The 12909-nt window shown below is 49.9% G+C and overlaps 1 protein-coding gene across 3 annotated transcripts in view; it reads left to right on the forward strand.

Annotated features, from left to right (window-relative positions):
* CCDC158 (coiled-coil domain containing 158) overlaps window positions 1-7008 on the forward strand; it is a 36303-nt gene extending 29295 nt beyond the window's left edge. Inside the window, exons 20-26 of one of the 3 annotated variants that reach the window (XM_077301122.1) lie at window positions 93-256; window positions 2112-2192; window positions 2845-2912; window positions 4148-4348; window positions 5424-5447; window positions 6212-6313; window positions 6793-7008. In XM_077301122.1, the coding sequence (XP_077157237.1) occupies window positions 93-256; window positions 2112-2192; window positions 2845-2912; window positions 4148-4348; window positions 5424-5447; window positions 6212-6313; window positions 6793-6869 (717 nt within the window). In that variant the 3' untranslated portion in view covers window positions 6870-7008. The remainder of the gene's footprint in view (window positions 1-92; window positions 257-2111; window positions 2193-2844; window positions 2913-4147; window positions 4349-5423; window positions 5448-6211; window positions 6314-6792) is intronic. The other 2 variants (XM_077301123.1, XM_077301124.1) reach the window with 2 other exon arrangements.
* The last annotated feature ends 5901 nt before the right edge of the window (window positions 7009-12909 follow it).

Raw genomic sequence — 12909 nt, forward strand, 5'->3', positions numbered from 1 at the left:
TCCAGAAAATGAAACCAACCCATGCTAGGGTGGCTGGACAGGGGCACAAGTCCTGTGTTGATTTCATTTTGAAAACCCCCGTTCCCCCCCAGCTGTCCTCCAGGCCCAGCTCGACGAGGGAGGACCCCTTGTGCGACTTGAAGCACCTTCTCCAAGAACTGCGAAGCACGATTGACGAAATCCCCTCCGCCATGCTTCCCAGGAGAGAATGCGACAGCGAGAGCGACTTGCTGATGGGGACGGCAAGCAATACCCTGTAAGGCGGGTGTGTGTGTGTGTGTGTGTGAGACGGGTATTAGTTTATATAGCAAAAGTTGCCCGGTCATAGCAGCCAGCTGGCACGTGCAATGAACAAGACTGCAAGGATGCGATTCCACTCATGTCCGTGTTGGAGCGGAGAGGGAGAAGGCCAGGTCTCATTTTCCCTATGCCAAACAGCCGGTCTATACTGGTGGCACATGTGTGCCGGTCGGGTGGACCGACGTCAGCATTTGATTCCAGCCCATGAAGAAGAAGAGCTGTTTTTTTAATACCTTGCTTTTCACTATCTGAAGGGAGTCCCGAAGCAGCTTACAAGCACTTTTCCCTTCCTCGCCCCACAATAGATCCCCTATGAAGGAGGCTGAGGGAGCTCTGAGAGAACTGCTGGGAGAACAGCTGTAAGAGAACTGTGACTAGTCCACGGTCACTCAGCTGGCTGCTCTGCTGCTCTTTACTAATACACCATGCTGGCTCTCAGTGACACGAGAATTGTTCAACTGCTCGCTGGTGAAGATTTGGCCACCAGCGTCACCCACATTTCTGAGTGTATTACAGTACAGTGAGGCACCTTTCTAGGTTAAAAACTTGGCGACCTTTTTTTAAAAGTGTATTTCAAGTGAGTAACTCCATGACTCTTTGGAGTGGATCCCGCTAGGAATGTTACCTGTGGCCTGATTGTTTGCTGCCCCCCCCCTCACTCAGAGACCTCTCCATGATAAAATAAATAAAAAGGTCACATGACGCTTATAGCAGGTGAGAAAACAGCTAGCGGGGACCGCAAATTCTTGTTTTTGTGGTCAGCCTTCTGAAATGTAGCTGGGTTTAAGGCAATGAGTTGTCTAGTTTACACTTTTATCCTGTGTGTATATTTATGTGCAAGATGGTCCAGGCTAGTCTGATCTTGTCAGATCTCAGAAGCCAAGCAGGTTAGTGCTTGGATGGGAGATAATCAGGGAAATATGGGGTTGCTCTGCAGAGGCAGGCCATGGCAAGCTATTTCTAAATGGCTCTTACCTTAAAAACCTTGCAGGGTTGCCATAAGTCAGCTGTGACCCAAGGGCACGCCCCACCACCACTTCAAATGACTTTGGTTTCACCGTTGCTCAAAATGCTGTTCCAGTCTTTGCCACCAGGTGGTGTGTGTGCCTATCACAGCCCCTCCAAAATTCCTTCTAGCTCCCCCCCCCCCCAGTTCCCTTCACTGTGTGTAATTATAAGAGGAAGTTTGCAGCAACTTGAGTAGGTGGGGGCCAAAATACACAGTATTTTTTTAATAAGTAAAGGTTAGTTTCCCATCCTGGTTTTCCCCACAGCTGCACGGTAGCTGCAAGGAACTACACCCATAGTGGCCCAGTTCTGCTCCAGACCTCAGTGGGTGGGGTGGGGTAGGGAAGAGGGGCTCCTGTTTCCCCCTGTGCCTTTTTTCCTGAGCTGAAATCCCACCGGGGGGAGTCTTCACCTAACTATCCACTCGCCCTTGCCAGCCTCCCCCAGTTCTCCGTCTGAATTAAACTGGTCTCAGTCACGGCTGAATCCTCCTCAGCAGCCAGTTCAGAAGTCTTTTTTGACTCATCTGATGCTAGCCAATCAGATTCCTTGAAACAGCTTGTCGCTCAACGCTCTCTGGCTCTTTGAAGAATTATCCCTTCACGCTCCCATTAACCTGTTTACACAGCACTTGTAAGCTTTTAAAAAGTGCTGTCCATCACACAGCAATTCTATTCTGTTTAGGATGGGAAATCCAAGGGAATCTCAGTTTGGGTGCTGCTGGTGTTCCTGTTAGCCTTGTTTGCATGTAGGTTTCTTGTGCCAATTTTCTCTACAGCTTTAATGGTACTCTGCCTTTAAAGGTACTCTGCGTTTCCACACAGGGACGTCCCGAGCAGAGATTTATCAACTGATGTCACCCTAGGGCAAGACACTTTCAGCAGGTGAGAATCAAATGCCCTTGTGCAATCCCTGGGCCTTGTGTGTTTGCTGCTCCTTTTAAAAATCACACACGTATTTCTAGGAAGGAAAAACTTTTCCCAGAAGGAATAAGATTGCTTTGGGAGGTACTCCTGATTCCCTCACTTTGGACAACTAACAAAATGTGTGGCAGAACAAAATCTGAGTCCAGTGGCACCTCAGAACAACACGGTTTTATTCAAGTGGGGAAGCCTGTTTTTAAAAACAGGCAAGGGACAGAGTGCCCCCCCCCCAAATGAGCTCTCCATGGGAGGATCGGGGGGGAGGGGTCCCCATCATCCACTAGTGGGTCTGGGACCGGGGAAAGCAGCTAGGCTGTAGGGGAGGGAACCTTTTCCAGAAAGTTTGGAAAAGTGTGTAGGGGAAGGTTAAGAACCTAGGGGAATAGAACATCATGTCGTGCCTCTGGCGTCATGTCGTGCCTCTGAAAACCAGGGCTGCAGTATGGAGGCTGTGGTGGGACAAAATGAGCGGGAAAAGCTCAGCTTGCTTTTTAACAGGCGTCAATTCTGTGCTTAAAACAATTCCACAATGCACTGGCCAATTCCTTATGCACTGGCCTCCTGCGTGTCTCTCGAACCACGGAACGGCAACTCTTTTTGTGTCCACCCGCAGGGAACCTTCGTTGTTGCGAACCGCAGACCTCGAAGATCTGGATAGCTCCTCCGCTTTCCCATCCGGCGGTGAGTTTTGTGACGGTCACGTTCGACGCAGAGATGTCGATCTCATTTGTTAAGAGGGCCGGATCTGGCGTAAAATGCGATTCGGCCGATCTAGGTGTGCCCTAACACAGAATGCCCAGTACCGGAGATACAAACCTTATAAAAGACGGCAGCTGGTATGCTCCAAGTTGGTGTGTCCCCGCTGTGGGCTGGAGGAGGTGCAGAGGAAAACCTGCCTGGGTTGTGTTAGACCTGTGGCTTCAGAGACCAGGACATGGGGAGTTCATTTCAGTTCTTTACTGTAACCCCAGCACGATGGTACAAAGAAGCAAAATCGGAGCCAAAGAAACCCACAACCAACCCCAAGTTATATACAGAAGCCCCACAATAGATCTTCCCACCAGCAAGCACTGCTGGTCAGATTCAGCTTAAACTGACTGGATCCGGCAGACGGGATCTAGCTGCACATGGGTCTGTTTCTGGGCTTTGGACCTCAAGCTCAGTCCTCGGCAGAACTACAGACACAACTGGTGGACAGGAGAGCCAGTGGGGAAGTGCTGGGCAGGCACTCCCATTGTTGCCTGGAGGGGAGGGGGGCAAACCCCTTCCCCCAGCCCATTCCTGGCACCAATGTTGAGAGTCTGAGCCCCAAGGTAGAAATACCAGGTGGCGAGCCCCCTCCCTGCACCACCATGGAAGGGGACTGGGAAGGAAAGTTGAAATAACCACCCACCCACATAACAACCTGGGGGTGGGGGGCACCGGCCTAGGTCCAAGGCTACATGCACAGCAAGACCCAGGCCGAGTAAGGTCCCAAAAGCCAGTGACGCCCATGAGATGGGCCGCTTCCAGCCAAGGCCACCAGACAATCCACTGGGGGTTCATGCCAGAAGATCAGTAAACTGTGCCACTCTCAGCGGAAGGGTGCCCGATCATCTGATGGGGGAGCTGGCACTGTAGGCACAATGGCAGAGGCCACAGGCCACCGAGCCACCGGTATCACCAGAGGTTGCCAGCACCGTCCCCCGACAAGGCAGAGCAGTACTTTCACCCTCACCCACCTCACAGTTCTATTGAGGGGCGAAGAAGGGAAGGTGATTGTAAGCCGCTTTGCGACTCCTTGGGCAGTGAAAAGCGGGGTATATCCTCGGTAAGGGGGACAATCGCAAAACACTTCAAAACGTTTGTTGAAGTTCCTCCTTCAACAACTCGATTTCCGTTTTTGAAACTTATCTTCTTTTATCGACCGCATCCAGTGACTCGTACGATTTTCACCTCCACTCCTCGGTATGCCACTTCAAGGAAACGGTCTCCAGAGGAGAGGTTCAAAGAGCGGTCCCCTGTCCACACGTTGTTAACTGCCCCGTTGGATGACCTGAAGGTTTCCGGGCCCTCCTTGGACCATCGTTCGTCGCTGAAGAAGGGCAGCTCCCCAGAAGCCTCGCCCGGCTGTAGAAGTAGGTGTCTCTCCCTAGGCAGGTCATAATTGGAGCACCCATAGACCCCCAGGACGGTGGCAGGTGACCTTCCCAGACCTCTGCAGCTGCAAGGGAGAGTGAAACTATTCCAGTTTCCTGCTGGACCAGCCCTCGGCTGGGTGGCCATGGGAATCCTCGGTCACGCGCTGGACACGACCACCGTTTGGATTTTGGGGAGTGCTCAAAAGCTCTGTAGCATCATGTCCCAAAAGCTGTGTGTTTTATTGATTTTATTTTTATAATTACGTTTATTGTCCACCTCAGAGCCTCTTGTGGCACAGGGTAGTAAGGCAGCAGAAATGCTGTCTGAAACTGTCTGTCCATGAGGCTGGGAGTTCAGTCCCAGCAGCCGGCTCAAGGTTGACTCAGCCTTCCATCCTTCCGAGGTCGGTAAAATGAGTACCCAGCTTGCTGGGGGGTAAACGGTAACGACTGGGGAAGGCACTGGCAAACCACCCCGTATTGAGTCTGCCATGAAAACACTAGAGGGCGTCACCCCAAGGGTCAGACATGACCCGTTGCTTGCACAGGGGATACCTTTACCTTTACCTTATTGTCCACCTCATCTCCTGACAATTGGGGTGGATCCACTTGAGAGTTGAGCTGAGTTTTTTTATTATTTCATTCATTCATTCATTCATTCATTCATTCATTCATTCATTCATTCATTCATTCATTCATTCATGTTGTACACTGCCCTCTCCTGCAGGGTCAAGGTGGTGTACATCAATGGTAACAGAATCATGCAAATAATTAACATTAAAACTTTTTAAAACTTCCATCTTCTGTTTAAGTTCCATTCAGCCATGTCATCGCTACTGTCCTTATTGTTACGAGCAGAGAAACCATTGCTGTTTTTCAGTGGAGGTTTTCTATTGGGGGGTGAGCAATTTGATGTTATTCTGGAATGCCAATAAAGGCGAATGAAGGAATGAACTGTAAGTTTGGCCTGCATGCACAACCGTGGAAATGGCAATTCATGCTGATGTGAATGCTATGTTAGTATTGTCCTTTTCTCCCTCAAAAACAAAGTCTTGGGTTTGTTTTCAAACAGGTTCTGCCTTCACAGCCAGAGTGGGTAAGTATAATTTTATTTTTTGAGGGTAGGCCTGAGAACCTCCTTGGAAACAGAAAGCTGTGTTTCTGTGACGTGGCACACTTGCTCCTATTTCTGAAATTTCGGCATCTTGGCGACAAAGACTTACGAGGAAAGGTTGGGGGAGCTTGGTCTGTTTAGAGGAGACGACTGAGGGGATTTGACAACCATCTTCAAGTATTTAAGAGGCTACCATGGTTCTCCCTCTGGAGATTTGTAAACAGAGGCACCATCTGACAGAGAGGCTGATTCTGTGAAGGCTCAAGGGGGTGGCAGGTGACAGTGGATGAGCGATAGGGTTGTGAGTGTCCTGCATAGTGCAGGGGGTTGGACTAGATGACCCATGAGGTCCCTTCCAACTCTGTGATTCCATGATTCTAAATTCCATCTTAACCTCCGGAAGATGTTCCTGACAATTAGAGCGGTTTCTCAGTGTTACAGGCTTCCTCGGGAGCTGCGGGATTCTCCATCTTGGGAGATTTGTAAACAGAGGCTGGATCGCCATCTGACGGAGAGGCTGATTCTGTGAAGGTTCAAGGGGGTGGCAGGTGACAGTGGATGAGCGAGAGGGTTGTGTCCTGCATAGTGCAGGGGGTTGGACTAGGTGACCAAGGAGGTCCCTTCCACCTCTATGATTCTGTTATCTGAACATGGACATGCCTCCCTGTCTTGGACATGCACCCCCGCTTTGTACGCTCAGCTCTGCCTCCGCCTCGGAACCATTCAATCGACTGCTTTGTCCGCAGCCACGCAGGCCGTGGAAGTCGGTGGGAGCGCATGCCGGAAATTACAGAACAAAATGGAGAGCCTGCAAAATCTGGTGGAGACGCTACATATGGAAAACCAAGGTGTGCCGCCTAAAAGCGCCAGCAGCTGAAAACGTCCCGACTTGCCCTGGGTTTTCACACACGTTGCTGTCTTCCTAGTTGTCACTTTCCATATCTGGAAGAAGTTCCTGACAGTCAGAGCGGTTCCTCAGTGGAACAGGCTTCCTCGGGAGGTGGTGGGTTCTCCATCTTTGGAGATTTTTAAACAGAGGCTGAATAGCCATCTGACGGACAGGCTGATTCTGTGAAGGTTCAAGGGGGTGGCAGGTGACAGTGGATGAGCGAGAGGGTTGTGAGTGTCCTGCATAGTTCAGGGGGTTGGACTAGATGACCCAGGAGGTCCCAACTCTATGATTCTATGGACTACTGTATTAGTCTTTTCTACCGTACTGTATTTTACCTGTTGTTAAACGGCGGGCGGCCAGGTGGCCAGCCGGAGAGCAGCAATTACTAAATACAATTAATCATAATAACCTTTTTTCTTTCTTTGCTCCCTCCAGCCATGTCTTCAATGATCAGGAGCCAGGAGAAGAAGATCGAGAAAGCCAAGGAGAAGGAGAAGAAGCTGGCCAAATGAGAGGCGGCCAGGGGCTGGATCAATCTCAGGGGTCTAGACAGTGCTCGGTCAAACGCAAGGCTTTGGGGGGGAAAGGAGCGTTCCATTGCCGGCTGAATAATAAAAGCTGGTCTAGTTTTGTAATCGGCCTCTCGGAATGCTGTGGGTCGGTAGGAAAATCAAAATGCAAGCAAGCCCCCCCCCCCCAATAATAATATCCCAAGATCCAGTTTGGTGTAGTGCTGAGGAGTGTGGACTTCTAATCTGACATGCCAGATTCGATTCTGCGCTCCCCCACATGCAGCCAGCTGGGTGACCTTGGGCTTGCCACAGCCCTGCTGTGATGGAGCAGTGATATCAGGGCTCTCTCAGCCTCACCCACCCCACAGGGTGTCTGTTGTGGGGAGAGGAAAGGGAAGGCGAATTTAAACCGCTTTGAGCCTCCTTTGGGTAGAGAAAAGTGGCATATAAAAACCAACTTCTTCGTCAATTCTGAATGGACTCAACATGCCCCCTGTTAGAATAGAAGAGGAGGAGCTGGTTTTTATACCCTGCTTTTTGCTACCTGAAGGAGCATTCATTATTCTAAGAGGGGTAGAAAAGAGCAAGAGTCCAGTGGCACCTTGAAAAACAAAATTAGTGGCAGGGGAGGAGTTTCCAGGAGTCCCTGCTCTCTTCTTCAGATTCTTTAGCGAACAGGGACTCACGAAAGCTCATCCCCTCTTGCTAATTTTGTTAGCCTTGAAGATGCTACCTGACTCTTGTTCTGAAGGAATGAGCAGCGACCCACAGAAGGTGTACAGAGCTTTCTCCCTCCGGTGCCCAAGGGATAACAGATTTCATTCATCCTCCCCTTTCTCAAACTCTCCCATCTCCCTACAGGCACCTGCACCTCCTGCATCCCTGAACTTTGGCCTCACAGACGGCGGCTCAGCCATTTCATCAGCTCCCACCCCAAAGCAAACACATGTCTACTCCACAAACAGCACGCTCCGCGTTCAAGCGCAGGCATGATTTAAAAACGACTCCGTCCCCTTCCAAACCGGTTAATATTTCTTCTGCTTTGATCTTTTGAGCTCAGTCTATCGGCCAAGTCGAAACCCTTTTGGGAAAAATCCTTCCTGGCAAGACGAAACCATGGCAGGCCAAGAGCTGGACTGCAAAGCCGGATTTTCAAAGCTGAGAGATGATTAGTGGCCAGTGGCCGAGACACGCACGGGACAAGTGGCAGACAGCGTGCGGGGGGGGGGGGGTGAGAGAGAGCAATTTGGGGAGAAGGAAAGGGTTGCAAATGGTTAGTAACTTATCTTGATAGGGCAGTCGATGCTTTTCCCAAAAACGTGCGCACGAACACACAAAAGATCCCTATTATCATAAAAATTAGTAAGCAGGAGTTATAGGGGTAAGAGGGTTTTTAAAAACTATTTTAATTCCTGATCCACAAGTAACCTTAAGTTTTACTAGGACAGGTCATTAGATGCCATAAAATCTTTTAAGTTATAGGAAACTCTCAGTCGAAAGTCTGGCTTGCAAATGCAGGGCTTCTAATTTCCAGTCAAATAGTTTGGTTTATTCCCATCCTATTAGGACCGGGGAGAAGAAGAGCTGGGTTTTTTATACCCTGCTTTTCACTACCTGAAGGAGTCCCAAAGCGGCTTACAAACACCATTCCCTTCTCCCTTGTGAGGTAGGTGGGGCTGAGAGCTCTGTGAGAACTGCTCTGCAAGAACAGGTCTGATAGAACTCTCACAAGCCCATGGTTAGCTGTCGGCATGTGGAGGGGCGAGGAATCAAAACTGGTTTTCCAGATTGGTGTCCACCATTTTTAACAGCTATACCACGCTGGCGCTCTCACCACGAAGACCCACGTTCCAATCTCCGCAAGGCTCAGGAGGTGACCTGAGGCTCTGTCAGCCTAGCCTGCTTCCCAAGGTTATAAGGATCAAACAGAGAAGGGAGAAACCCTGTTCTGTGTTTCTTGGCCAAAGGGTGGAATAAAACATACCGGCCTACATAACTATGGCTTTTCTATACAGGGAAAGGAGGTAGTGTAGCCCCATCTAACTACTGGTGGACAGATGGTGTAGCCAGGGGTAGTCAAACTGTGGCCCTCCAGATGTCCACGGACTACAATTCCCATGAGCCCCTGCCAGCATTTGCTGGCAGGGGCTCATGGGAATTATAGTCCGTGGACATCTGGAGGGCCACAGTTTGACTACTCCTGGTGTAGCCTGACCACATCAGAGCTCTGAAACTAAGTAGAGGCCGGTACTTGGAAAGGAGTCCACCAAAGAAGATGGTATAGAGCAGGCTCGTGGGAATTGTAGTCCATGGACATCTGGAGGGCCGCAGTTTGACTACCCCTGGTATAGAGGAAGGCAATGGCCAACCACCTCCTCTTCTCACTTGAAAGATCTTTGCTGATCTTGCATTAAACTCCCTGTGACTTGAAGGCACTTTACGCACAATAACTTGCCCATGTGTGATGTGCCCCTGAGCTCCTGCAGAAGAGAAGAGGCAGTAAAGCTACCCACTTTCTGTACTCCAGGCACAATTTATACACCTTCAGCACATCATCCTTCACTCTTTCCTTTCCCCTAAGCTTAACCCCACAGTCCATAGGACTGAGCATTTCAGTTGCTCTTCTGTCTTGGCTTCCCAGCTCTTATGTGCTGAGTTCCCCGTAGGGACAGGCAGGCTATAAAAGGGCAACGGGGTGTCTCTTTTGCAGCTCCAGCTCTTTATAAATAACTTTCTACAAGGTAGCTCCAACAGCAGCATTGAAAAACCGACTCTCAGCCCGTGGCCAAAGGGACACGCACATTGTCCTCTTAAAGAACTACATCTGGGCTATGTGGATGATTCTGTGTGGCCCCCCAAGTATTCTGGCAAGCGGGTGAAAGTAGCTCTTGCCTAGATCAGTTTGCTACTCGCCCCAGCCTCCTTCAACCTTTCAGCTGTGGAGGAACCCCTGGGATATTTTTCAGGCTTTTGAGGAACTCCAGAAGTGGTGCTAGGCCCTTTCAGATAAGTGGGCACAGAAGGAAGAAGGAGCCAGGCAGCCAATCAATCAATTAATTGATCATTTCCATCATGGAGAAAGTGACTGGGCCTGTAGTGCCCCAGGGGCAGTGGGCTCCAGTGGCATCCAGTAATCTCAGTGGCCATCCAAATTTCTGGGAAAGGCCGTGTAACTCCTGGGGAGCTCTCCAGAGCCCCGGTAGGTAATCCCCAAGAGATGAGATGCGAGCTAATTTCAGCTACAGCAGTGGTCCCCAACCCCCGGTCCGGAGACCGCTATCGGTCCGTAGATCAGTCAGTACCGGGCTGCGGCTGCTCGTCCTCCTCCCCGGCTGCTGCCTCAGGCTCACCTTTGGTGCTCTCCAGCAGCACCGGTAAAAAAAAAAAGAATCAACTCCCTCTAGTAAAATTTTATTCAACTTGGGAGTCAGAGTCTTTGGGCTTGAGAACTTGACAACCCAGCTGCTAGCTTGTGTTATTTCACTCAGTATAATTCACTTCCCCCTTGGCACCTGTAAGACCATAAAACAAATCGCAGAGCATTAGAGAGCAAACACCCTGCATGTAATTACTCTTGGGAGTGTCAGTGTTTGTCTGTCTTAGATCGCCTCGAGGTTCTCGGCACGAAGCTTCGCTCTGGGGTGGGGGGAGCGTTCTCTGCCGTTCCACTCCAGCAGCAGGATGAAGCAAGCCTCGGGCTGAAAGAGCAATGACCACGCCAGGGAGCCCACGGTACTCTTTGGTGCTTTAAGACAAGTCCTTGAACTCTTGCTGTTGACAAGAGGGTGGCTCAATTCACCGGTTGAGCAAGGCTGCGGCGGAATGTGCGACGCTCTCCCATGCCAGGAGAGGAAAAAGATTTGCAGAAGTATTTCTATTGCTTCTGCTCCAGCTGCAAGCACCCGCTGGGCGTGAAAGACAGACGGGACAAGGTCTGTAGTCCTGGGGCATCTGCTCCGCTGGCCACGTTCAAGAGTTCCTGCTGGCCACATCTCCCGTTTGCTACTTACAGGGACCGTGAAGCTTTTATTTTGGCATGGCAAAAAAGCTCTCCTCCCCGATAACTGTGGGAGGGAAAGGGGGGAGACCCTTTTAGTGTTGCCCTGTATTGAGGGCTGCAGTAACACAGATATTCAGGGAAGGAGACACCAAAAGAGTCACCAAAAGCCAGGCAATGGTGTGAAACAGCTGGGATTTTCACCCCTATTCTAAGAGCTGCCTGGGTTATGGAGTAGCCATGTTGATCTGAAGTAGCACAATAAAATCAGAGCCCAGTAGCACCTTTAAGACCAACAAAGATTTATTCAAGGCATGAGCTTTCGAGTGCAGGCACCCGAAGGGTGAATAAATCTTTGTTGGTCTTGAATAAATCTTTGTTGGTCTTAAAGGTGCTACTGGGCTCTGATTTTATTGGCTTATGGAGGAAATGGATAAAAGACTTTGTTGACTGGTCTTATTAACTAAGCAAACACATTGCTGAAACACACCCGTATGTGGCAGGACTTGAGGGACCTACCCAGTGGCCTGTGACACCAGAGAATGCATTCAGAAGCAACCTCCCCCTGCCAAAAAGTACATCCATCTGCATCTTCAGCAGGCAACTTAGTGCAGAAAAGGTTCACAAGAACATAAGAGAAGCCATGTTGGATCTGGCCAATGGTCCACCCAGTCCAACTCTCAGTGTCACACAGTGGCCAAAATCCAAGAGCAATCTGGAAGTCCTCCAGCAATTCCAGAACTCCAGAAGCCCTCCTACTGCTGCCCCCCAAGCATCAAGAATACGGAGCACTACCAAGAACATCAGAGGCACCATGCAGTCTAACATTCTGTGTCACTCAGGGGCCAAAACCCAGGTGCCCTCAAGAGGTCCACCAACAGGGCTAGAAGCCCCCCCACTATTGCTCTCCAAACCCCAAGAATACAGAGCATCCCTGCCCCGGTCAGAGTGTTCTGCCTATACGGTGGCTAATAGCCACTGATAAACCTCCGCTCCATATTTATCCAATCTCCTCTTGAAGTTGTCTATGCTTCTAGCAGCCACCACCACTTCCTGTGGCAATACATTCCATGGGTTAATTTCTCTTTGGGAGAAAATATACTTCTGAAAGTAGTCTTTGATTTTGCCTCTAAAGTGTAGCCAGAAGGTCTAGAGATCCTGCCTCTCCCAGCCTCTCCTCAGAACAATGACGGAGAGCAGGCAGGCCAGTGGTCCTGATCCAGCCTCAGTGTTACTCATGCAGACATCTCCCTCTGCAGAGAACGCGATCGGCCTTCAGAAGGCCAAGGCCCGCTGCAGACGGCCAAACCCTGGAATTCTGACCCAGGTTGCACCAGGAAGTGAGGCCAACCACAAAATGTCAGGGAATGACATCATGCAAAATTTAAAGAGTAACGTCAACATTTTAGGCAGAAGCTCCGCATTGCAAGGTGCCATTTAAGATGAACAGACTGTCTAAAAACCTTTTGGTATGCACCTTTTGTCGCTGTGCTGTGGACACAGGTGTCACCAAAAGTATTTTATTGATACAGAAAATGAGATCTCCAGTGGCCAGTTGAAAGCTCCATGCTTTTCTAAAAGCCTTTGGCAGGCTCCAGGAAAGAGGTCAGTGGGTGCAAACAGTTAGAACAGGCATTCTCAACCAGGATTTCGTGAAAACCTGGGGTTTCCCAAATGGGTGGGAATTAATTTATATATATATTTTTAATTTGTTAAAACATTTAATGTGTGATATGATCATATATGGTCCCGTTGGCCAGCCCCCTCCTCCCAAAATGGCCAGTGTTGGGAAGGGGAGGGGCCCTGGGTGGGCGTATCCTCAGCTATGCATTCCAACCTTCATTCTGCATGATTGCTCCACATCTGGGGTCTCTCAAGCCCTGGAGAATGCTTCAGAGGTTTCTCAAGAGTAAAGAAGTCGAGAAAAAACAAAGTTAGAGAATCAGCGGTTCGGCCGGAGCATATCCAGACTTAAGAACCACTGTGGTTTTGTTCTGATTCTCCATCAAACCATGTAGAAAGTCATCGGTGAGGCACCGCTGT

This window comes from Paroedura picta, chromosome 10 (genome assembly GCF_049243985.1).
Source record: "Paroedura picta isolate Pp20150507F chromosome 10, Ppicta_v3.0, whole genome shotgun sequence".
In the NCBI taxonomy this organism is placed as follows: Eukaryota; Metazoa; Chordata; class Lepidosauria; order Squamata; family Gekkonidae; genus Paroedura; species Paroedura picta.